Below are 25,959 nucleotides of genomic sequence, written 5' to 3'. Positions count from 1 at the left end.
ATCTTGCCTTTTTAAAATCCAGTCTGACAACCTCTGCTACCATTGTATTTAATGTAGTTACTAATATGGTAGGGTTTAAATCATATTGTCTTGCGCTTTTGTTTACTCTTTGTCCGTCTGTTATTTAAAAAATGTTCCTCTTTTCCTGTCTTCTTTTTTTTTTGAGACAGAGTCTTGCTCTGTCGCCCAGGCTGGAGTGCAGTGGCATGATCTCGGCTCACTGCAACCTCCACCTCCCAGGTTCAAGTGATTCCCTTCCTCAGCCTCCCGAGTAGCTGGGATTACGGTCATGTGCCACCACACCCAGCTAATTTTTGTATTTTTAGTAGAGATGAGGTTTCTCCATGTTGGCCAGGCTGGTCTTGAACTCCTGACCTCAGGTGATCTGCCTACCTCGGCCTCCCAAAGTGCTAGGATTACAGGCGTGAGCCACTGGGCCCAGCCGTTTTCCTGTCTTCTTCTTTGTTATTTTTATGATTCAGTTTTGTCTCCAGTTTGGCTTATTAGCATGGTTGTTTTGCTCTTTGGGGGTTACTCTAGGATTTATGATAATGAAAGTTTAACTTATAACAGTCTACCTTCAAATAGTATTAGACTACTTATAATGTAAGAATCTAATAGCAGTATACTTCCATTTATCCACTCCTGTCCTTTATGCTATTGTTTTACATTTTACTTTAACATATGTCATAATTCCCCAAATACACTGTCATTAATTTTGCTCAAAACAGTCACTTATCTTTTTTTAAAAGTTGGAATGAGCCAGGCGTGGTGGCTCATGCCTGTAATCCCAGCACTTTGGGAGGCTGAGGTGGGTGAATCACAAGGTCAGGAGTTTGAGACCAGCCTGGCCAACGTGTTGAAACCCTGTACATACTAAAATACAAAAATTAGCCAGGTGTAGTGGTGTGCACCTATAATCCCAGCTACTCAGGAAGCTGAGGCAGGAGAATTGCTTGAACCCAGGAGGTGGTGGTTGCAGTGAGCTGAGATTGCACCATTGCACTCCAAGCTGGGCGACATGACGAGAATCTGTTCTTGCCCCGGCCCCCCAAAAAAACTTGGAATGAAATTTATGTAACACACAATTAACTATTTTAAAGTGAATAATTCAGTGGCATTGAGTACATGCCCAGTGTTGTGCAACTACCTCTCTCTATCTAGTTCCAAAACATTTTCATCAATCCAAAATAACATTCCATACCCATTAAGCAATTAGTCCCATTTCCTCACTTCTCCCTGCCCCTGGCATCCACCAATTTGCTTTCTGTCTCTATGGGTTTACCTATTCCAGATCTTTGTTTGTTTGTTTGTTTTTGTTTTTGTTTTGAGACGGAGTTTCGCTCTTGTTGCCCAGGCTGGAGTGCAATGGCATAATCTCAGCTCACCGCAACCTCCACCTCCCGGGCTCAAGCGATTCTCCTGCCCCAGCCTCCTGAGTAGCTGGGACTACAAGCATGCGCCACCATGCCCAGCTAACTTTGTATTTTTAGTAGAGACGGGGTTTCTGCCATGTTGGCCAGGGTGGTCTCGAACTCCTGACCTCGGGTGATCCACCCTCCTCCGCCTCCCATAGTGCTAGGATTACAGGCGTGAGCCACCGCGCCCGGCCTCCAGATCTTTCATATGAATGGAATCATACTGAGATTTCTTTGAAATAATAATAAACTGGAATGTAAGTCTTTTGTATTTACCCAGATAGTTACCATTTCTGTCCCTCTTCTTTCCTTTGTGTAAATGGAAGTTTCCACCTCTTGTTTTTCTTCCCTCTTTAGAACTTCCTTTGATATTTCTTATAATGTAGTTCTGTTGGCCTTCAATTTGTTCAGCTTTTGTTTGCAGAAATCTTTATTTTATCTTCACTTTCTAAGGATATTTGCTTGATATAGAATTCTAGATATACAGCCTTTTTTTTCTTCTGTAAACACTTTAAGAGTCTTTCCATTGTCTTCTGACCTGCATTGTTTCTTTTTTCTTTTTTTTGGAGATGGAGTTTCTGTCTTGTTGCCCAGGCTGGAGTGCAGTGGCGCTATCTCAGCTCACTGCAACCTCCACCTCCTGGGTTCAAGCGATTCTCCTGCCTCAGCCTCCCAAATAGCTAGGACTACAGGCACACGCCACCATGGCTGGCTAATTTTTGTATTTTTAGTAGCGACAGGGTTTCACCATGTTGGCCAGGCTGGTCTCGAACTCCTGACCTTAGGTGGGCCACTGCACCTGGCCTCATTGTTTCTTTAATAAATGTCTGTATAGTCTCATCTTTGTTTCCCTCTATATAATAAGTCCCTTTTTTTTCTGGTTACTTTAAAAATTTTTACTTTATCTGAAATTTTCAGCAATTTTTTATGTTCTTTTTTAGTGTTTATTTTTTGGATTTGTGGGGTTTTAGAATTTGTCAAATTTGGAAAATTATTCATTATTTTTTGTCAGAATCCCCCGCCACTAGTTACACGTATGTTATAACACTTGTTATTGTACCATGAGTCACTGAGGTTCTGTTCATTTTTTTAAAGTTTTTTTTTTTTTTTTTTAACTCTCTGTGCTTTAGTTTGGGTAAGTTTTAATGCTATGTCTTTACGCTCACTAATGTTTTCTTTTTTAGTATCTAATCTGCTGTTAATCCTGCTCTTAAATCAGTGAGAGTTCCAACTGTTTTTAATGCAGGCTGACAGTCCAGGTTTCAGTTAACCAAGCAAACTGTTAGAACTGTATCCAGTTTCTTGAAGTAGTATAGTGAATAAAGAATCTTTAGTAAGTGCATTCCTTTTAATGACTTGTTGCATCTAAAGTTCTTTCTTCATTATTCAGCACCCTCACAATCCATTCCCACATGTATTCCCAAGTTTCTGTTAGTATGATGTATTAAAGTCTTATAGTTCTTTTGGAATGTAAGCTGTCTCCTATTTATTTAGGTTTGGTACTTGTTCCCTTGAGAAATCTGATTCTAGTTAGAGATCTAGAGACAGTGAGTTCTGCTTAGAATCTTTTTTGTGAGGTTTCAGGTAATATCATGCCAGGGTCTTTAATCAAGTAAAGTTAGTCTCATGTTGGGAGGAGGGGTGTGTAAGCAGGGTTTTGTGAGGTCAGGGTTTTCAGATTGATCATACTCCACCAAACTGGCCCCATTTGTGCTGGGATTACAGGAGTGAGCCACTGTTCCCGGCCGAACTTCAGGATCTTATTGGGGATCTTGTCTTGCTATTTTTTGACCTGCATCATATAAAATGACGTTGATGAAACTGTAAGGGAACAGCATTTTAATGTTTACTTAAGGCCCAGTCCCAAATCTCTAAAGAAAATGAATACTGTTTATTTACTGCAAACTCTGTAAACCGTAGACCATATGTGTTCACACTGTAAACTGTTAAGCACTATATAAAAGTTGATTGTTAATATCCTTTTATGGTATGTCTTGACAGGGCAAACTGGCTTTCCATTTTTCTTCTTGCTTTTGTGGACATTTGGTTATTAACCTCTATAGATAAAGTTGAATAGATCTGTAATATGTAGTTGCAGGTGTGCTGATTCATCATCTGAATGGCATTTTATTAAGTGTTTATTGTATGCCAAAGTAATATTTTAGCCTCTGGTAATGAAGAGACACAGTTGAATGTGGGAGATGATAGAAAGATAATTATGATACATTATGATTAAATGCTATAATAAAGTTATGTATTTGGTAGCATTCAGGAAAGAGAGTCTTTATAAAAATGAATAGAAGTTGGCCAGGAGGATAGGGGGTGGGGATGGGGAAGCTGGACTGGAAGAGACTTCTTGCAGAGGGGCAGCCTGTGCCAAAGACCCAGAATTGAAATTATTTTTGGAATACAGAGTGTGAGGAGAGAGTGGCTCCCATTAAACATGGATGGATAGAAAAGGCTGGATAGTGAAGGACCACGTTAGTGAGGAGAGAGTGGCTCCCATTAAACATGGATGGATAGAAAAGGCTGGATAGTGAAGGACCACGTTAGTGAGGAGAGAGTGGCTCCCATTAAACATGGATGGATAGAAAAGGCTGGATAGTGAAGGACCACGTTAGTGAGGAGAGAGTGGCTCCAATTAAACATGGATGGATAGAAAAGGCTGGATAGTGAAGGACCACGTTAGTGAGGAGAGAGTGGAAAAGGCTGGATAGTGAAGGACCATGTTAGTGAGGAGAGAGTGACTGAAATTAAACATGGATGGATAGAAAAGGCTGGATAGTGAAGGACCACGTTAGTGAGGAGAGAGTGGCTGAAATTAAACATGGATGGATGGAAAAGGCTGGATAGTGAAGGACCACGTTAGTGAGGAGAGAGTGGCTGAAATTAAACATGGATGGATGGAAAAGGCTGGATAGTGAAGGACCACGTTAGTGAGGAGAGAGTGGCTGAAATGAAACATGGATGGATAGAAAAGGCTAGATAGTGAAGGACCACGTTAGTGAGGAGAGAGTGGCTCCAATTAAACATGGATGGATAGAAAAGGCTGGATAGTGAAGGACCACGTTAGTGAGGAGAGAGTGGAAAAGGCTGGATAGTGAAGGACCACGTTAGTGGAAGGATTTTCTTCTGTAGTAATTGGAGGTTTTAAGGGAGACATTTGTCTTAGTGTGTTAATTTAGAGCGGAGAGAGAATGGAGGCCTAGAGGCTAGTTAGGGTGTTACAATTTCTGTAGTCTAGACAAGAGATGGAGACTTGAACAAATAACATTTTAAAAGACAGGGGTTTTCAATTTGGAGATATTTAGGGACTAGAATCTACAAAATTTGGGGGGTGAGGGAAGGAAGATGAAGATTAAAGATTGCTGGTTTGGATGACGGGTAGCTGTCAGTGCCTTTGACCCACATGTGGAAGGAGTAAAGGTGTGAAGTGAGGGGGTGTGTGTGTGTCTGTCTGTCTCTTTTAAGGTGTCTATGGAACAGTCAGGTAGCGAGGTCCAGAGGCAGTTGGTAAATTCTGAATTTTCTCATTTCCTGTGCCTTAGAATATTGGAGATAATTCTGAAACAAAATTTTACCCTGAAACAAAAATTTAATTTCAATAGATTTGCTTTTCCATTTCTGAGGATTTGAGATTCACCAAACTGTACTTAAAAAACAAAAACAGTACTTTGCTCTTATTAAAATAATACAGGTTTATAATTTTAAAACTCTAATTATGCAAAAAGACGCATAATGAAAATCAGTGGTTCCTTTCCCTACCCCTTCTCATTCCTGGACCCATTACTCAAAGTCAGTCATTTAATTACGATTCATTTAGCTGTTTCTTCTGGTATTAGCCACACATTTCAATGTGGTGATATTGTTACTGCTTAATTTATCATTTTCATATTACCTATTGACTTCCAGGATTTAATTCTCTTATACCGCTAACATACCTTACATTTGTAATTCTTTTACTATCACAGTTTTTTTTTTTTTTTTTTTTTTGAGATGGAATCTTGCACTGTCGCCCAGGCTGGAGTGCAGTGGCGTGATCTCGGCTCACTGCAAGCTCTGTCTCCCGGGTTCACGCCATTCTCCTGCCTCAGCCTCCTGAGTAGCTGGGACTACAGGTGCCCGCCACCATGCCTGGCTAATTTTTTGTATTTTTAGTAGAGACGGGGTTTCACCGTGTTAGCCAGGATGGTCTCGATCTCCTGACCTTGTGATCTGCCCGCCTCAGCCTCCCAAAGTGCTGGGATTACAGGCGTGAGCCGCCATGCCTGGCCACTATCACAGTTTTAAAAAATTTTTTAATTTATTTTGAGACAGAGATTCACTCCATCTCCCAGGCTGGAGTGCAGTGGCGCGATCTCGGCTCACTGTAGTCTCTGCCTCCTGGGTTCAAGAAATTCTTGTGGCTCAGCTTCCTAAGTAGCTGGGATTACAGTCATGTGCCACCATGCCCGGCTAATTTTTGTATTTTTAGTAGAGATGGGGTTTTGCCATATTGACCAGGCTGGTCTTGAACTCCTGGCCTCAAGCCATCTGCCTGCGTTGGCCTCCCAAAGTGCTGGGATTACAGGTGTGAGCCACTGCACACGGCCACAATTTGTGGTTTAATCATTAAGCCATATTTACATTATAGCTATGTAAATATTCACTGAAGGGCCTAAAGTGTACTCAGATTACATTTTATTTTACATAGAATGTTGTTGTTAGTTGCCTTGTTTGTATTGGCAGAATTTTTGTTGAACTTACTCTTTTTTTTTTGAGACGGAGTCCCGTTCCGTCGCCCAGGCTGGAGTGCAGTGGTGTGATCTCAGATCACTGCAACCTCCACCTCCTGAGTTCAAGCGATCCTCCTACCTCAGTCTCCTGAGTAGCTGGGATTATAGGCACATGCCACCACACCCAGCTAATTTTTTTGTATTTTTAGTAGATACGGGGTTTCACCATGTTGGCCAGGCTGGTCTCTCTGACCTCAGGTGATCCACCTGCCTGGGCTTTCCAAAGCGCTGGGATTATAGGCATGAGCCACCGCACCCAGCCGAACTTATTCTTAAAACTTTTCAACAGCTTTGTTAGATTCGCCATGTACCTGTCACTGGTGTTTTTGAAATGCTCAAACAAATCAGCTTTTGTTTTTGTCTGTCTGTGAAGCTGTTAGTCCTCTTGTTTCTGTTTATTGCTTAGGGCCACTGCATAGTTGCCACTCAGGGACTTCCCACATACTTGGAATGATTGCTTCTTTGTCTTCCTTTCTAATGATGAATTTCCGAGTATGTATATAGAGCATATCTTCTAGTCATTTCCTGAGAGTGTGTGGATAAAGTTTCAGTTCTTGGCATATCTAAAAATGCTGCTTCCACACTTGATTGATAGTTTGGGTATAGAATTCTTAACGGAAAATGACTTTTCCTTGGCATTTTAAAAGTATTGCTTCATTAACTTTAAGCACGCATATTACAGTGGATAATGTCAGGTACCATTCGTTTTTTCCCCTTGAGAAAATTTCTTAGTTTTTTTTTATATTAATGTGTTAATATTTCTCTCCCTTTACATTTTCTTTATTCTGTTTTCTCTGGAATTATGGTAGTCAAATGTTGAATTTCTGTTCTGATCTTCTAAGTCTGTTAACTGCATTTTGCTACATCCCCTTTCTCATACAGCTCTGGGAGATTTCTTTGATGTTGTATTTTTAACACTGACCTTTTTTTTTTTTTTGAGACGGAGGCTCTGTCACCCAGGCTGGAGTGCAGTGGCGTGATCTCGGCTCACTGCAAGCTCCACCTCCCGGGTTCACACCATTCTCTTGCCTCAGCCTCTCGAGTAACTGGGAATACAGGCGCCCGCCACCATGCCTAGCTAATTTTTTTTGTATTTTTAGTAAGACCGGGTTTCACCGTGTTATCCAGGATGGTCTCGATCTCCTGACCTCGTGATCCGCCCGCCTTGGCCTCCAAAAGTGCTGGGATTACAGGCATATGAGCCACAGCGCCCAGCCTTTTTTTTTTTTTTTTTTTAGAGCAGTTGGATTGCTTCTTTTTTATGACACTTTTTAATTTTTATCTTACCTTTCTGAAGATAGTAATTATAGTTTTTAAACAAGTTCTATTCTCTGGATTATCTTTGTTTTTAGCTTTTCAAATTTTGTTTTGATCTCTCTTGTCTGAGACTTTCTACAAATCTTTGGTGATTCTTAGTTGTCTATCCATATTTAAAAGTGAAAAAAGGTAATTGCTAGCTCTGTGTTTATAATGGGCCTTGTCAGATTTAAGTATTGGGCTTCATGTTAGGTTGATTGAATGCAGAGCTGCTATTTTGTTGAGGAACTGCCGAATATTAGTATGTGAATGTCTTTTCTCTGGGACTGTTTAGTTTCTCTAGAGAAGGATCTTCCATTCTGAGAGAATGGCAGAATGGATAGGTGGAGGAGGGGGAAGTAAAGCATATTTTTCCTGGCGCATAGCATTCTGGAATGAAAGGAGTGGGGCTAGATGTTTGAGCATTTCTTACGCTGACTTGTGCTTAATCTGCCAGTTCTGTGCTTCTCACTCCCTCACAGTCCTGCCCTGCATGTTTCTAGGTCTCAGAGTCCTAAGCCTTTGTCTCTCAGTTTCTCCACAGAATAATCCTTCTCTTTTCTTTTTACTGTTGAGTCTGCAGACTTTTCTATTGCATCTCCCACCCATTTCCAAAAATGCCTGTTCATAGTATTATGTCCTCAAGTCCTGACCTTCTCAGGGGCCTACAGGGCAAGGTTTGTTTACCCACTATTGGTATCCATCTCAGCACCTGCCTCAAGCTACTGCTTCAAGGTTCAGACTCGACTGGGCATAATGCCAAGGAGAGATTGACTTATTTAAATCTTGGAAGACACCATAAAATTTTAAAACTGTGGTAGACCTGCAATTAGCATAGTTTATACCTGTGTAATCTCAGTTGAGCAAATACTTTTCTGTTTTGAATTTTGAGTACTTCGAATTTTATGAGATTTTGGATTAGGTGGAGTTGGAGCTAAAATGGATGTCTTGATAGCTCTTGAACTTTTTGTATATGTATGTATGTCGTAACATGTCCATTTAGGAACTGAATTTCACAGGCTCCTATGTGATGTTGTAATGGTAGAACAGTATTGTATAGTAACTATTCTAAAGGAACATAGATCTCAATCTGCTGGTAGGCCACTACAGCTAGGTTTTCTTTTTTTTTAAGATAGTGATGAAGGAAGTTTCTACTATTTTATTACATTTCCTCTAATTGAAAAATGTGTAGATTTCTAAGCAGTAAAACAGTAACTGTGTGTTTGCTCTACAGGTTTTACAGTGTTTTGGGGGACGAGGCACTTCATTTGAAGCAAGGCAAAGGAGGTTTTTTTTTTTTTTTTTTTTTTGAGACGGAGTCTCGCTCTGTTGCCCAGAGACTGGAGTGCAGTGGTGCGATCTCGGCTCACTGCAAGCTCTGCCTCCCGGGTTCACACCATTCTCCTGCCTCAGCCTCCCGAGTAGCTGGGACTACAGGCGCCCGCCACCACGCCCGGCTATTTTTTTGTATTTTTAGTAGAGATGGGGTTTCAGCGTGTTATCCAGGATGGTCTTGATCTCCTGACCTCGTGATCTGCCTGCCTTGGCCTCCCAAAGTGCTGGGATTACAGGCGTGAGCCACTGCGCCCGGCCTGGCAAAGGAGGTTTTATACAGCTGCTATGTTATAAGGCTTTCCTGGACCAAAATGTTGTCTTGTTATGGGGTGGGGAGCATAGAACCCTTAAAGAGTGTGTTAATGAGAACTTACATAAAATAAAAATAAGACATCAGTGTCATCTTGTTGTTGTCATCTGAATGTAATGATATACTGAGGAATGACTAATTCATGAATCACAGTAGACATTTTAAATTGTCCTTAGTGTTTAAATTGAATTATGCAAACCATAAACCCTAAAATTTAGAAACTTCCCGAATACCTAAAGCACACAACTTTTAAAAGACTTTAACCTACTTTAGAAATAATTGCTGCCCTCTTTTACTGGCAAATCAAAATATGCCTGAGTAGATGGTACAGGTTTTTTTTTTTCCCCTCCTAATAAGGAACAGGATATGTTAAAGTACCATCATACTTTGCTTAACAACAGGGATACATTCTGAGAATTGTTTTGTTAGGCGATTTTGTACACTGTGGGAACATCATAGGGTATACTTACACAAACCTAGGTGGTATAGCCCACTACACACGTAGGCTACATAGGATATATATAGCCTATTGCTTTTAGGCTACAAACCTGTATGATATGTACAACATGCTACTATACTGAATACTGTATGCATCTGTAACATAATGGTATTTGTATATTTAAACATAGAAAAGGTACAGTAAAAGCATGGTATAAAAGATAAAAAAATGGTATGCTTGTATAGGGCACCTGTCATGATTGGAACTTGCAAGACTGGAAGTTGTGTGGGTGAATGGCATGAGTGAATGTGAAGGCCTTTCTGTATATTGCTCTAGACTTTTAAAAACACTGTACACTTAGGTTTTACTAAATTTATTTAAAAATTGCTTCTGGCCAGATGCTGTGGCTCACGTATGTAATCCCAGCACTTTGGGAGGCCGAGACAGGCAGATCACTTGAGCCCAGGAGTTTAAGACCAGCCTGGGGAACATGGCAAAACCTCATCTGTAGTCCCAGCTACTCTGGAGGTTGAGTTGGGAGGATCACTTGAGCCCAGAGGCAGAGTTTGCAGTGAGCTGAGATTGCGCCACTGTACTCCAGCCTGGGTGACAGAGGGAGAGCCCCTGTCTCAAAAAAAAAAAAAAAAAAATTATTAAATAATAAATCAACCTTAGCTTCCTGTAACTTTTTTACTTTATAAACTTTTTAAGTTTTAAAAAACTTTTTGGCTTCTCTGTAATAACTCTTAGCTTAAAACGTAAACACAGTACAACTATACAAAAATATTTTCTTATCCTGATAAAATTTTTTCTGTTTAAAAAAATTTCTGTATGGTTTTTACTTCTTATACTTTCTATGACCATTCCTCCTTTTTATCTACAAGGGCTTCCCTTCCATTCCTCAGGTTATGTTCTTGGCCTTCAGCTGCTCTGAGTCCAACACTTGGAAGAGTTCAGTCGTCCCCCTGTGCTGGAGGGAGCAGAACATTTTGCTGGAACATTCAGCCAGATTTATTAGATTGTTATTGACAGATGACCATACTCTAGTGACAAAAAGTCATAATTTTTCTTTTAGATAGCATACATTAACCAGCTCGAGTTAAATAGGTAACAAAGGGCTCTTTTCTCCTTGTCTGTTCTGATTATCTAGTTGCAATTAATTAAAAAGTCATTCATAATTTAGCCTTTTAAATTTGGCTTAATTATTTATTTTATAATTGCCATTACTACATTCTTAAAGAGTCTATTCTAAATGAAGGTGGCTTTTTTGTTGGGGAGAAGGGATGTGGAAGAGAAGAATTTTAGTGAATCTTTGGTAGGAAGACAGTTCCCAGCTACCTTTTTAACATTTTGTTTGATGTATTCTCACCTTTATTTGACTCTCCAATTGAAGTTGTTGAGAACAGACAAACCACATATTAGCAATTGAGGAAAGAGGAACACCTAAGTGAACCCTGGCTGTCCAGGGCTGCTGAAGCATTAGAGTGGTTTTCAAACTTTTAACAGGCGTAAGAATTATCTGGAGGGCTTGTTAAACGCTTCCTGGGTTCCACCCACCCCCAGAATTTCTGATTCAGCAGATCTGTGTTGGGACCTGATAGTTTGCTTTTGCAACAAGTTTCCAGGTGATGCTGATGCTGCTGCTCTGGATCTCACACTTTTGAAGCACCGATAGAAAGTAATGATCAGTCTCTGCAGTAGAGCAAGTATGAATTCATAATGCTTACTATAATTCCTTAATTTATTCTTCCCTTATAAAACAAAAAAAAACCCTTAAAAGGATTATGTAGTAGGGCTAACCTGGTTTGCTTTAGCCTGTGTGAAATCAAATGTGATTTAAGCTTTAATTCCAAAACAGCTAATAAGTAGTATATCTTTCACTGTTTTTCTGTTCAGCATTTATTTTGACTCACTAAATTAATTCGCTTTACAGATGTTACTGAGTACCTACCATGTGTCATATACTGTTTAGGGTTGAGGCTCTAGCAGTGAATTCCTTCTCCATGGGGCTTACGTCTAGTTTGAGGGAGACTGACAATAAACAAATAATATGTCAAGTTATTTGGATTAAAAAAGTGTGAGAGTTGAACATATTTATTCTTGCCTGGTATGAATTATAGACCTCTAATGGTTTCCTGTTTATCACCAACCTGATATTTCCTGAATGAAGATTCCAGCTATTCCATGTGTTTCAGACTTTGTTTCATTTTATCTTAGTAAAGGTCAGTTAAACTACTTTCTCAGTGGGATTTAGACTGTGTGAGCTTATTATCTTATAAATACGTGTTTCTAGGTTTAAGCCTTGTGGCATGATGTTTTTACATTTTTTTAGTAAGTGCTTTAAAATTTCTTGAACCTCTATGCCTCTAGAGGGCAACACACATTCTGCTGTTCAATAAAGCCCTCACCACTTTTCTTATTCTTGCACCAGGCCTGCTTTACTTAACGTATGTTATTAGCATGGCTCCTGTAGGTATTTGTGCCTGTAGTGCCTTCTTTAAATAGCATAAAAAGTAGTTCATTATTTTCAAGCTGAAAATCTAACCTAGATGAAATTTAGTAATTTAATGGTAACTTAATTTTGTTTAGGTTTCATACTTTAATTTTGGCTCTTACTTGCTGATATTTCTCATTACCTACAGAAAAGGAATTTAGTTAATTATCTAAAAAGTAAAATTCAAGGAATTCTTTGGCTCATTGGAAGTCTGTATATACTTTTTAGCCACATATAATATACATTGAAAAGACTGGCACAGTATACTGGCACAGCCGCAATATACTGGTGGTGAAATTATGAGTGATTTTTATTTCCTCCTTTTGCTTATGCATTTTCTAATGCAGGCTTAATACTGAACTGTAGAAATCAAGAAATAAAAAGTTGAAAAGTACTGTCTAAATAGGCAGCCCTGCAGATCTCCTAAGATCCCATCATGCTGCTCTGATCTTAGCATTCCCATTTTAAAGTAGTAAATCAGCTATCTTCCACACATAGCATGAATTTTGGCTACTCTTTTGTGTTTTGTTTTGTTTTTGAGACAGTCTTGCTTTGTTGTCCAGACTGGAGTACAGGGGTATGAACATGGCTCACTGCAACCTTGACCTTTGGGCTTGAAAGATCCTCCTGCCTCAGCCTCCCGAGTAGCTGAGACCACAGGTGTGCATCACCACACTCGGCTAATTTTTTTTTTAATTAAGTTTTTGTAGAGGTAAGGTCTTACCATGTTGCCCAGTGTAGTCTTGAACTTCTGGGCTCAGGCGGTGCTCTCGCCTCAGTCTCCCAAAGTGCTGGGATTACAGGCATGAGCCAGCGCACCTGGCCTACTCTTTCTTTTGGTGAGTGTAAGCTTTTCTATGGGCAAAGTTGAAAGTGATTACCTATCTTTTAACAGGAGGATCTAGTTTTTAAGTTCAAGATTACACACACACTCTGAGGCTATATGTGTCAGATGTTAAACTGAAAAAATAGCTAGGAGTTTTTGTTTTTTAAACCAAGGATTGCATTGAGATAAGCAAGTAAATAACAAATATCTTAAAGTTTCCTGGATTGTCATTTTAAGTGTTGACTGCAGATGGTTATGAAGAACCTTCCTGGGAAGAAAGTTATGTTAGCTAGCATGTAAGGTTACTGAATTGGCTTTCTATTTACTATTTAGGTAACATAGATGTATATTGTATATAATAAATAATATGTGTGGAAATAGAAACAGCTTTTTTTTCGTATGTGGAAATAGGGTTTAAGATTCTCTACTGTGAACATGCCTTTTTCAATTTGGTTTTTAAGTCTCTTTTCAAAGATATTGAAAAGCATCAGCAGTCAGTGTTTCTGTAGTGAGTCCCCATTCTGTACTTAGAACTGCAGGACTTTACATTTTGGTTTCTTTTTCCCCTTCTTCATATCTTTGACTTGGTGATTTGCTAAAGTGCGAAGCTTGTGCTTGAGAAGTAGGAGTGCTCCCAGCTGAAGCCATAGCATGTGGTTTATTGAACTAAGCATTTTAGGAGCCCAGAAGATAGGTATGTTAATTACCGGCATTACTACTTGCAGTTTTCTTTTTGAGCGTGTTATCTAACCTTCAACTCTCAACTTTTGGTGTAGAGAGGTATTTCATGTGGTTCAGGTGGTACACTGATAAGGGATTCTATAACTCAGAATAATCACATAGTGAGAATGTAATTTCTTTTTCAGTTTTCTTTGAATCCTAAGGATTACATAAATACAAAGGTCGTATTCTGGAGCTGGTGTGTAACACTTTTCAGTATCAAGTGCAAGAGGGTGACCCTGGGAAGCAGCTGTAGGGGGATTGGGGAAGTGAGGCAGGGAAGATAAGGAAGCCAGTAAGGTAAAGTCACCACTGTAGGCAGCTGGAGCTTAGTACCAGTGGGGAGCTCTGGGAGTCAGTATAGCACAGGGGCCTTAGAGTCATCTCACCCAAAAGGAGAGGGAGCTACTGGTGGTAATGACACTGAATCCTCAGTAGTCATTGGTTGAAGGCTGCTCTGGGGTTGTTAATTCTCCCACAGTTTCTTACCTGCTCCTCCTGCAAGCAGAGCAAGCTCTGGCAGCTGGACAGAACACTGAGAGAAGTAGTCGTAGGGTGTGGATGGGGTAAATGGGTGGGGCACCGACAGTATCTGCTATGCCCGCTGGACAGCTAAGCTTTTTGTGCAGTCTTCCTCATTTTAGTAAACGACAACCCCATCCTTCAGTGCTGAAGCCAAAAACTTTGGAGCCACTCTTGACCTTTCTTTCACATCTCACATCTAATCTATCGGCAAATCTTGTTGACTCTGTTTTTAAAACATCTTCAAAATCTGATCTCTCCTTATTGTCCTCAGTGCCACCATCTGGCCCAACCCCGTATCAGCTCACAGCCTCCAAACTTAGTTTACTCTCAGCACAGCTGCTGGAATGATCCATATAAAACCTAAGCCAGATCATGTCACTCCTCTGCTCAAAACCCTCCAGAGAGGCCTCCACCTTAGAGTAAAAGTCAAAGTCTTTACAGTGGCCCATAAGGACCTACATGGTCTGGCCTCTTCCTACTGTTAGTTTGCGCACGTGCATGTACAGTTCTTTTTGTCTTTAGCTTTACATTAGTCAAAACACTCCTTTATTCCCCATTCCCTTCAGTGTGGGTTATGTGATTCATTTGTAATTAGGTTCATTTTTTGTGTTTTGCATTCCATCTTTACCACCACAGCCTTGTTGATTTTTTTAAATTTACAAGTAATTTGATGTACAGTTCTTTTGGTTTTGACAAATGCGTGAAGTGGTGTATCCCCCACCACAGTTTGATGCAAAACAGTTAATTGCCATAAAAATTCCTCCATGCTACTGCTTTATAGATAATCCTTCTCCCCACCTTCCAGCCCCTGTCGACCACTGATCTGTTTTCCTCCCTATAGTTTTGCCTTTATTAGTATCATGTAAATGGGACTCTTAGAATATGTAGCCCTTTGGGTCTGGCTTCTTTCACTTAGCAAAATGCATTTAAGATTATGCCATATTGTTTTGTGAACATTCCTCAGTAGTTCATTCCTCAGATGTCCTGTAAAATAAAATTAAATAACAGAAGTGAATTGATTTAAAGACAGTATTGAACAAAAATGATATAGATGGTACATAGAAAAAAATCTTGAACCTGGATGACTAAGGTGTGGAAATCGATAATGTGATAAAAAGATGCTGGGAAGGCTTTGCTTTACCTGGTATCTCTGAAAGTAATGAGCCTTGAGTTCTTGAGGAAGTCACTTAACCACTCTGCTTCCTAGTCTGGTAAAATAAACAGTGAAATCAATGAGATACCATCTCACACCAGTTAGAATGGCAATCATTAAAAAGTCAGGAAACAACAGGTGCTGGAGAGGATGTGGAGAAATAGGAACACTTTTACACTGTTGGTGGGACTGTAAACTAGTTCAACCCTTGTGAAAGTCAGTGTGGCGATTCCTCAGGGATCTAGAACTAGAAATTCCATTCGACCCAGCCATCCCATTACTGGGTATATACCCAAAGGATTATAAATCATGCTGCTATAAAGACACATGCACACGTATGTTTATTGCGGCATTATTCACAATAGCAAAGACTTGGAACCAACCCAAATGTCCAACAGTGATAGACTGGATTAAGAAAATGTGGCACATATACACCATGGAATACTATGCAGCCATAAAAAATGATGAGTTCATGTCCTTTGTAGGGACATGGATGAAATTGGAAATCATCATTCTCAGTAAACTATCACAAGAACAAAAAACCAAACACCGCATATTCTCACTTATAGGTGGGAATTGAACAATGAGAACACATGGACACAGGAAGGGGAACATCACACTTCGGGGACTGTTGTGGGGTGGGGGGAGGGGGGAGGGATAGCATTGGGAGATATACCTAATGCTAGATGACGAGTTGGTGGGTGCAGCGCACCAGCATGGCACATGTATACATATGTAACTTACCTGCACATTGCGCACATGTACCATAAAACCTAAAGTATAATAATAATAATAATAATTAAAATAAACAAACAAACAAAAAAAACAGTGAAATACCTGGTCTCGTTGTTGTTACTCCTGAGGTAACTGTGGTTCATGACACAGAATATAGGCGGGTTGTTCTGGTAGCTCTTTTCTTAATATTAACATTTCAGTGCCATGAAGCAACTGTTACCTGGATTTCAAAGCTGTTAGGATCCACTGTACAAATGCTTTGTGGAAACCTGTAGTGTGGGAGTAAGAGCCTGTCTGTAGGAATGAAGTAAGCCTCAGTGCAGGGTGCCAGTTCACTGACTTCTTTTCTGTTGGGCTTATCCAGTTTAAGATAGTAGCAGCCTGAGTTGGAACTGTAGTAATGATGAAGAGGTAGGTGCTGGTGGTATTGTAAATCTTGGCAAGTTTTACAGCAACCTCTTTGTGACTGCAGCATTTGGACCTTAATCCTCATAGTCCTGTCCTTAGGTACATTTCCTTGAGGATGTCTACAAAGATTGATTGTTGGTGTTCATGATTTCTCTGAATTTTCCTGTGGTTCATTGATAGGCCATTTTGTCACATAATTTGGCAGTGTGTATTTGAGGGTCAGAGCATGTTTGAGACTGCTCCATTGATGACAGAAGCTTACAGGAAACCCAGAAGGAAGCCAGTGATGATTGCTTGTTGGGTTGTTATTTTTAAAGATGGGCAGGTTCATACTAACTCCTCTTAAACTCATGATTAATGGCTGCTTAACATCCTTGACTAGGTTGCCTTTTTTGTTTTTAATTGAAATAGGATAGTTAGGTGATAGAGTGTCAGTGTAAAATCAGAAGAGTAAGTGAGAGGAATTTGAGAGTGCAAAATGGCTGTGATTTGTGTTTGCTCCACATGTGGCACGTAGTAATATTTATTTTACTTTTTACTTTTAGTAATGAATGTTATAACTATTGAAGATTATAAGAGCACATACTGGCCAAAATTGGATGGTGCCATAGATCAACTTTTAACTCAGAGTCCTGGTGACTATATCCCCATATCCTATGAACAGATATACAGGTAAGTTAAGATTTAATTTGCTTGGGTTTGAAAGGGTATACCGAGGTTCAAGGCACTTGAATTATGCCTTACACAAACATGTAATGTAGAATGCATAAGATGAGGCTCTGTAAGTGTTTTATGTATTCCACACTTACGGATTGGAGGGTTTGGTTTATACTTTTTGATTGAAAAGTGGTTTTCAAATCATGACAACAGAGTAAGCCTGCTACCTCCACCATACATAATGCAGACACTGTGGAAGTCAGCAATAAAAGCAAGAATGACTGAAGTATCTGGTGTAAAAATCATATTTTTAGTCTCAGAGGGAGACCTTAATCTGTTGGTGTTTATTGACACACAATTCTAACTCTCTTTGGTTATTTTGTTTCTCAGCTCCTGTTAATGGAAGCAGCAAATTAGGAAGTGGGGTGGGATATGAGATCAGCACAGTGAAAAGAGGAAGTGACAAGTATGTTGTTCCACACAGCTGATGTGCAAAGAGGTTGTATTGCAAACACTTCCGTGAGTTAGAAACCTCTCTCTACTGATTATCAATCACTCTCTCTTCCTTATTTTGACGTTCATTTAAAAAGAGAAAGAGAGAGAACCTGGTTTATAAATAGTTATCATATTCAGACCTTAGATTCTCACCTACTGTTAGATTATCTAGTACTGATTAAATGTGTAATACACTACTTAGAAGAGCATATTTACAGCAGATGGTACTATCTTTTCCATCCGAACACCGATGGGGGAGGAGAAATTTTTTATTTAAAAGTTGTGATTGGTTACTTTTTGAAGGTATGAATTATTGGATCAGTGGCTATATATCAAAAGTGTGCTTTAACCTTGGACTGAGTTAAGTGCTTTATGATTAACTTGGTTTGTGGGGGTTTTTGTTTGTTTGTTTTACAGTTGTGTGTATAAATGTGTATGCCAGCAGCACTCGGAACAGATGTATAGTGATCTGATTAAAAAGATAACTAATCACTTAGAGAGAGTCTCGAAGGAGCTGCAGGTAAAGAACTGATTGTATTGATTCTTGCTTCCTTGGGTTTTCCTGACTGGTTGCAGTTAGCTTTTCTAGTACACATTTGGAAGCTTGTTAATTTGATTATGATATAAATTTATAAATGTTTTCCAGGTGAATGTTGATCAAATCACGTAATTTTGGAATAGATTATTAATTTGAAAATTTGGTATAAATTGTGGAATTTTTGGATTAAATATATTTCAGACCTTAACTGATTCCATTGATTACCATGTCAACATTTCTTTTATTTAAAACCTTATTTTTTTCTGTCAATGTCAATATTTGGTGACTTTTATGATACAAAAATATGTGTATATTTTAACTTGTTTTGGAACTTGTATTATCATCTTTGAAGAGTGGTTTGCCTACTAATTTATAATACCTTTCAATATAAACAACTGAAGTAAACACTTTATTGATAAACCTCCTGTAAATAGGCATCATCTCAGCTCTAAAGTCTGGGGTAGGTTGCAGAAAACCTGCTGTTTAAGGGAGCACTTAGCTTGATCCTCCACCTGCCCACTTCAGTAAACCTTCAGTGTTTGAAGATCAGGTGTTATTAAGTTGGTGCAAAAGGAATTGTGGTTTTTGCCATTGAAAATAATGACAGAAACCTCCGTTACTTTTGCACCAACCAAATAATGTTTATACCAGGGCTTGATCCCACTTTGCTTTTGGTATAGAAGTAGAACAATGTCTAGAAAAATCACTCAGCAATCCCAGCACTTTGAGAGGCCGAGACAGGCGGATCACGAAGTCAGGAGATCTAGACCATCCTGGCCAACATGGTGAAACCCCATCTCTACTAAAATACAAAAAAATTAGCCGGGCGTGGTTGCACACTCCTGTAGTCTCAGCTACTCAGGAGACTGAGGCAGGGAAATCGCTTGAACCTGGGAGGCGGAGGTTGCAGTTAGCTGAGATTGCGTCGCTGCACTCCAGCCTGGCGACAGAGTGAGGCTCTGTCTCAAAAAAAAAAAAAAAAAGAAAAGTCACTCCGCGATAGATTACCAAGGTCTATACCACAATTAGGAAGCATCCCAGCAGTTTTGAAATAACCGCAGTTTATAGCGCATGCTGGGGTGTGCTTTGGGCTTGGATATTGTTCTTCACAACTTGTGGTCTGAGATAGCTTAGTTTTTTTTGTCTTTTTTTCCCCAAACAGTTGTTGTACTAAGTAGCATTTTGTTTTGTTTTTCAAATGATGGAGCTGTTTTGTCATAGTCAAATATATACTTTTCTTGTTGTTAGTATAAATTTCTTTCTTCATCTTTTTGCCGCTAACTATAAAATCTTTATTCATTTAACACGTATATTTAGTGCTTAGGCATTGTGTATAAATTGTTGATGAAACCCTAGATCTATGCTTTATAGCTTTTGAGTGATTTGCTTTCTAATTCTTCACTCCACCATCTACCTGAATTCCTACCTGAATCCAGTTTATGGACTTCGGGTCTCGCTGTGGACCCTGTCACACACTTCTGTTCATTTGCCAGTACCCTAGTCAGGTTCATCATCATTTCCCAACTGTTTTACTGAAATGCTTATCTCAACTGCCCTACTTTATTGATATACCTTAATTTAACCAGTTTTTGATTGATGAATATTTAGGTTACTTCCAGTCTTTGGCTATTACTAACAGTGCTGAAGTGAATAGTCAGTCTTGTAAGTAATGTCGTTTACTAAGTCCATATTGTGGTTCACAGAAGTTGTATCAAGTTGCATTCCCATCAGTTCTGTATATATCACAGTGTCTATTTTCCCTCACCCTACAAATACAGCCTATTATGAAACCAAATAATTTTTCGTTTTATATTAATATCGTAATGATTCTTATTAATGATGAAAACATACATCAGAGTGATATTTCTTTTGATGTTAGTGTTTTTTTTTTTTTTTAATTTTTTTAAGATGGGGGTCTCGCTCTGTCTCCCAGGCTGGAGTGCAGTGGTACAATCATGGCTTACTGCAGCTTTGACCTCCCTGGGCTCAGGTGATCCTCCCACCCCAGCCTCCCCAGTTGCTGGTGCTACAGGTGCATGCCACCATGCCTGGCAAATGTTTTATGTTTTTTGCTTTAGAGATGGGGTTTTGCCGTGTTGCTCATGCTGGTCTCAAACTCCTGGACTCAAGCGATCTGCCAGCCTCGGCCTCCCAAAGTGCTAGGATTACAGGTGTGAACCACTGTGCCCAGCCTGATGTTAGTATTTTTAAAAGGGGTGATATATGATATAAAACCAGGGAATTTAGTTTGTTTTTAGAATCAATACATGTCCCACTTTGAGTTCAGCAATATGGTCTTATGAAAAGTCTAGCTTCAAAATGATTCTTTTTATAAGATTATAAAGATTGTAACCATTATTAAATAGCAGTGGGAAGTGGTTTAAAACATGGGGATCCAGGGCTCTGTTTTCAGCTCTGTCACTCGGCATTTGTGTGTTTGCCTCTTTATTAAACATGCTAATATATATCATCTTACAAATTTTCTTGACATTAAAATGAAGTAGATTTACTAAAATATCTTGTTGCTTCACACTAAGGTGTAAGGTATTTTCTTGACATTAAAAGGAAGTAGATTTACTAAAATATCTGTAGTTCTTTACACTAAGGTGTAAGGTATTTTTTCTTCTGCTTCCTGCCTGGCAGATGCTTCTTCGTTCTTTTCTTGGGCTTAAACTCATTTGTGTCCATCTGTGTAAAGCCTTCCTGGAACTCCTGCACTCCTCTCAAAACAGAACAGAATATTGGCATTTCTTCTGTGGATCCATAGCATCTCAGCAATAAGAACTCTGTTAGGGCAGTGATTGTGTTATTGTTTCTGCTACTTCACAGGCCCTCCCTTGATGGGGAGGGACTCTGTCGTGTTTGTCTTTTTATCCTTAGTGTCTGCCACAATTACAACTCAGCAAATGTGTTTTGGCTGAATGCTGAGTAACTAAATGTGACCTGTACTAATGGAAAGAGTAGCATAATTAGCTTCAGATGACCACTACTCCTGTGCTCTCTAGATTTGTAGGCATTTTATTTATTTGTTCAGTGTGATGTGTGTGGCCTGATGTAATCTTTATTTTATAGAGACCTTAAGGCAGTTTTCATGGGGACAGATCAAGAGAAGGTGCCAGGCATTATGAGCCAGAAACATTTTATTTGGATGGAGCATTTTGTTTGCAGCTCTGGTTTTCGTAATGAAATATTGTTGTTATGAGCCAAAATAAGAGCGTGGGAGGAGTTGCATTTGGCAGATGATCAGAAATTTAGTGCTGGAGTTGATAAATCAATGATTTGGACCTACAGGGCGTCAGCCTCAGTCAAGGGCATCTTAAAATAGCTGTGGGTTTGTATAGTTTATATGTCAGAGGGACTTACTTATTTTTATCCCAAGGCATATCCTGTTAGGGAGATTAAAGAGTATATAAAATAATGTTCCCATATTCTTCAGTTATTTTTGGTGTTGACTTAAAAACTAGAGAACATGGTTTTTAGAGATTTTAGAATAATTTGTTGAATGTAAATATTTTTTACATGACAGCATAATCTAACTTGCTGCCTCTTTTTTTTTTTTTAAACACATTTCTTTCATTTTGGAAATAATGACTGTTTTACTTCAGGCATTTTAAAGTTTTTTTTGTTGTGTTGTTAAACTAATAAAACAAATAGCTAAGTCCCCTTAGTGTTCTCCTTACTATTATATTTCACTGCATGTGTATCTATACATTTTTACTTACTGCTGGATTGTTCAAAATTGTGACAGTATATTTTGCCTTGATTTTTTTAAACCAGGCTCTTCTCTCGTCCTTATTAACTCCCCCCTTCTTGTTTATTTATGAGACAGTGTCTCAGTCTGTTACCTAGACTGGAGTGCAGTGGTGTGATCCTGGCTCACTGCAGCCTTGACCTCCTGGGCTCAAATGATCCTCCGGCCTCAGCACCCCCGAGTAGCTGGGACTACAGGTGTGCACCACCATGCCTAGCTAATTTTTGTATTTCTTGTAGAGGTGGGGTTTTTACCATGTTGCCCAGGCTGGTGTTGAACTTCTGGACTCAAGTGATCTTCCTGCCTTGGCCTCCCAAAGTGCTGGTATTACAGACATGGGACACCACCACTCCCTGCTGTTCTTTCTTTAAATGTAATAATGAAATTCTATTTATTTTTATTTTTCTGTATCTCCCAGAGCCTCAAAATGTACATTTCCAATTCTGGTATTTTCCTGTACCAATGAATGGAAATAGATGACTATAGAGAGTAAATTGGTTTACCAGTTCAGTAAATAATATTCTGAATAGTTTTGGAAAATTCTATGGAAACATTTAGAAATTACCATATTTTTTGTGAGAGACCAGGACCCTCAGATTAGGACCTACACTTGCCTGTTGGATTTGAATTTCATCTTATAGATACCTCATACTGAGGTCTAAATCTAAATTCCTCTTCATTCAAATTAGTTTCTTTCTGAGGCTTGGTATTTCATATTCCTTTTAGCTTTTTCTCTCCTATTTCTGGGTGCTAGTTAAGGTGGATGGAATACTGTAATATCTCTTGCTCTGTCCTCTTTGATTCCCATTGTTGTCTTCCTCTTCCATGTCATCATTGGTTCATGCCTGCACTAGTGGAGTATTCTTTTAATTGGTTTGTCTTCCTGCAGTCTCTTCTTTTGGCTGAACAACCTAAAAACCCTAATTTGATGGACATACTTTCTTGTTCAAAAATCTAAAATACTATTTACTGCTTTCCTTAATTAATCACAGCTGATTTTTTGGTCAGTGTAAAAAAAACTGAGTGGTTTTATTGGTTGCAGGGGTTCCTAGTGGGAACCCTAATGTATCCTATTTAAGTATGACTCTATTGGGTCTGGTAGTGGACATATAATTGATAAGACTAGATAGTGTGGACCGCCCCCCCTGCTGAGAGCAATTACAAAAATTAGACCACAGAACTAACAAAGTGAATTATAGGGCCAGGATCTAAGAGAAGAAGGAAACTCAGATAGAGGAACCTAACATTTGAGCCATTTGTCTACTGGGGTCACCTATTTATTCTGGAAAAGGAGGGTAATGAGCTGAGAAATTTAATAGAGCTTTGACACACTTGTGGGGGTTGGGTAGTAAATTGGAGTATAAGGCCCATTAAACCTGAAGTACCACATCTCAGGACTAGCAAGAATAAAAAAATAAAGACTAGCCTTCTCAGTTGCTAAAGCCTGATTCCTCATTTGGATTAAGATGGTCTTGATTTGGCCGGGTGCGGTGGCTCATGCCTGTAATCCCAGCACTTTGGGAGGCGGAGGAGGGCGGATCACAAGGTCAGGAGTTCAAGACCAGCCTGGCCAAGATGGTGAAACCCTGTCTCTACTAAAAATACAAAAAAATTAGCTGGGTGTGGTGGTGGGCGCCTGTAATCCCAGCTGCTTAGGAGGCTGAGACAGATAATTGCTTGAACCCGGGAGGTGGAAGTTGCAGTGGTGCCACTGCACTCCAGCCTGGGCGACAGAGCCAGATTCCGTCTCCCAAAAAGAAAAAAAAGGTGGTCTTGATTTGCTAGAGCCTCGATTAAGCTTACTAGTAGCAAAAGTAAATTCTAGAGAGATACCATTATCCTAGGCATCAGATTGTTTGCATAGTTTTTCATGAGCAGTATCTGGCACTTAATCAGAAATAACTAGTCATAGTAGGAAATGAGGCATCAAACCAGGTGAAATTGTGAAGTACATTTTTAGGCAAGAATTGGGAGAATTCATCACCAGTAGTTTCTTAAACAAATAAAAGTGTTTTTCAGATAGAAAGAAAATGTTCCCAGATGAAAACTTGAAGATTCACTTAGGAATGAAGAAGGGAAAAGATAAATATGCAAGTGTGGGTCAATAATAATGATAATGTCTTCTAGGGTATAAGAATATATATATATATATATATAAAAAAAATCAAAACTCGTGACAATAATGTGTAAGGTTGAAGGGGGGAGTGAAGGTTTGAAATGTTCTGAAGCCCTTGCATTGTCCAGGAAATGGTAAAGCACTACTTTATTTTAGACTATGATGTGACAAGGATATAGTCTGTAGTAAAAAAACATAGTTAACAAGACATAGAGGAGAAAAAAATGGAATAATTTTAAAATAAATCAAGAAAGGATTTTTTAAAAGTACAGAGAACAGATGAGATAAATAGAAAAATAGTAGGATAATAAACTTCAACATGTCTGTTATTATATGAAATGTTAAAGACTAAGTGCTACATTAAAAAAAGGAAGACAATTTCAGACTGGTACTGTTCCTTGTGGAGCAGGGCTACCCCATGGGCAGTGTGTCTAGAGTAGCAGCTCAGAGGCAGTTCTGCACTCATACCTACTTTTAATTATATGCAAATTAAGGGCAGTATGCAGAAATTTCTAGAATGAGGGAGAGGATGGTAACTTCTGGGTTATTGGGTTGTTGCCATGGAAAGGGGCAGTAACTTCTGGGTGTTGCCATGGCAATGGTCAACTGACATGGCACACTGGTGGGCATGTCTTATGGGGAGGTGCTTCTGCCCTAACCTGTTTTTAGCTAGTCCTCCATTTGGTTCTGATGTCCAAGCCCCACCTTTGGAGTAGATTTCTTCCTCCTGTTATTAAGTTGAGAACTTTCATCTTTTCAATTAAAGGAAGCATTTACGGCTTCTCTTTGGCATATCTGAATTGCCAACATCATTTCTCTTGCTCTTTGGAGCCATTATTAAGTAAAGTAAGGGTTGTTTGAACATGTGCTGTGATGATCGTGACAGTTGAACTGATAACCGAGATGGCTAAGTGACTGACAGATGGATAGTGTCAACAGTGTGCATATGCTGGACAAAGTGCTGATAGATATCTCAGGCGGGATGGAGCTGGATGGTGTTAAGATTTCATCACGTTACTCAGAAGGGCATACAGTTTAAAACTTAAGAATTGTGGCTGGGCGTGGTGGCTCACGCCTGTAATCCCAGCACTTTGGGAGGCTGAGGTGGGCAGATCACCTGAGGTCGGGAGATTGAGACCAGCCTGACCAACATGGAGAGACCCCATCTCTACTAAAAAAAAATACAAAATTAGCCAGGCATGGTGGCATGTCTGTAGTCCCAGCTACTTAGGAGGCTGAGGCAGGAGAATCGCTTGAACCTGTGAGGTGGAGGTTGCAGTGAGCCGAGATCGCGCCATTGCACTCTACCCTGGGTGACAAGAGCGAAACTCCGTCTCAAGAAAAAAAAAAAAAGTTTGTTTCTGGAGTTTTCTGTTTAATATTTTCAGACTGCGGTTGACTGGGTAACTTAAATCTCAGGGAAACTGGATAAGGTGGGGGACCACTATAATGGATAGATGGATATAAAATCTTTTAAAACTGTCTTAAATGACACTTCCTCATTTCATTTTTTCTATGTGTATTTCTGAATCCAGAATCCATTGAAACAATTGTGAGGCATTTTCTCCCCAAGTAATGTCGATACATTTATTGTATATGCTAATGCGTTATCTAAAAGAGAGTATATTTTCACCAAATAAAAATATTCTGACGTTTTGATATAGTAGTTTTATAGTCAAGTGACCCATTCACAGTTCTTTTGTCAGTGCTTTGGAACTCACACTGTACGTTAGCCCCAGTAAACAGTGTTGACACAGAGATTTGGTTCCTCGGCCAGGACAGTAACATTTCAAGTGGGAGGATGAGCGCCGGTATTGCTAGCCTGCATTCAGGGTCCTGTTGAGGAGACACCACAGAGACAAAGGTGCTGGAAATGTTGCAATTTTATCTCAAATCAGGCTGAATTTACAGTAGTTTAATTAAAAGGAAGTTAACTGATTACATTTAAACCATATTAATAAAATTAGA

At 39.4% G+C, this 25,959-nt stretch overlaps 1 protein-coding gene across 1 annotated transcript in view; it reads left to right on the top strand.

Moving 5' to 3' along the window:
• The window catches only part of CACUL1 (CDK2 associated cullin domain 1), a 79,025-nt gene that overhangs the window by 10,760 nt on the left and 42,306 nt on the right, over positions 1–25,959 (top strand). Inside the window, exons 2-3 of the mRNA XM_024253852.3 lie at positions 16,980–17,106; positions 18,004–18,106. Of these exons, the coding sequence (XP_024109620.1) occupies positions 16,980–17,106; positions 18,004–18,106 (230 nt within the window). The remainder of the gene's footprint in view (positions 1–16,979; positions 17,107–18,003; positions 18,107–25,959) is intronic.

Source organism: Pongo abelii, chromosome 8 (assembly GCF_028885655.2).
Source record: "Pongo abelii isolate AG06213 chromosome 8, NHGRI_mPonAbe1-v2.0_pri, whole genome shotgun sequence".
Classification (NCBI taxonomy): Eukaryota; Metazoa; Chordata; class Mammalia; order Primates; family Hominidae; genus Pongo; species Pongo abelii.
Note: the sequence above shows the minus strand (reverse complement) of the source record. Positions and strands in the feature narration are given on the sequence as shown.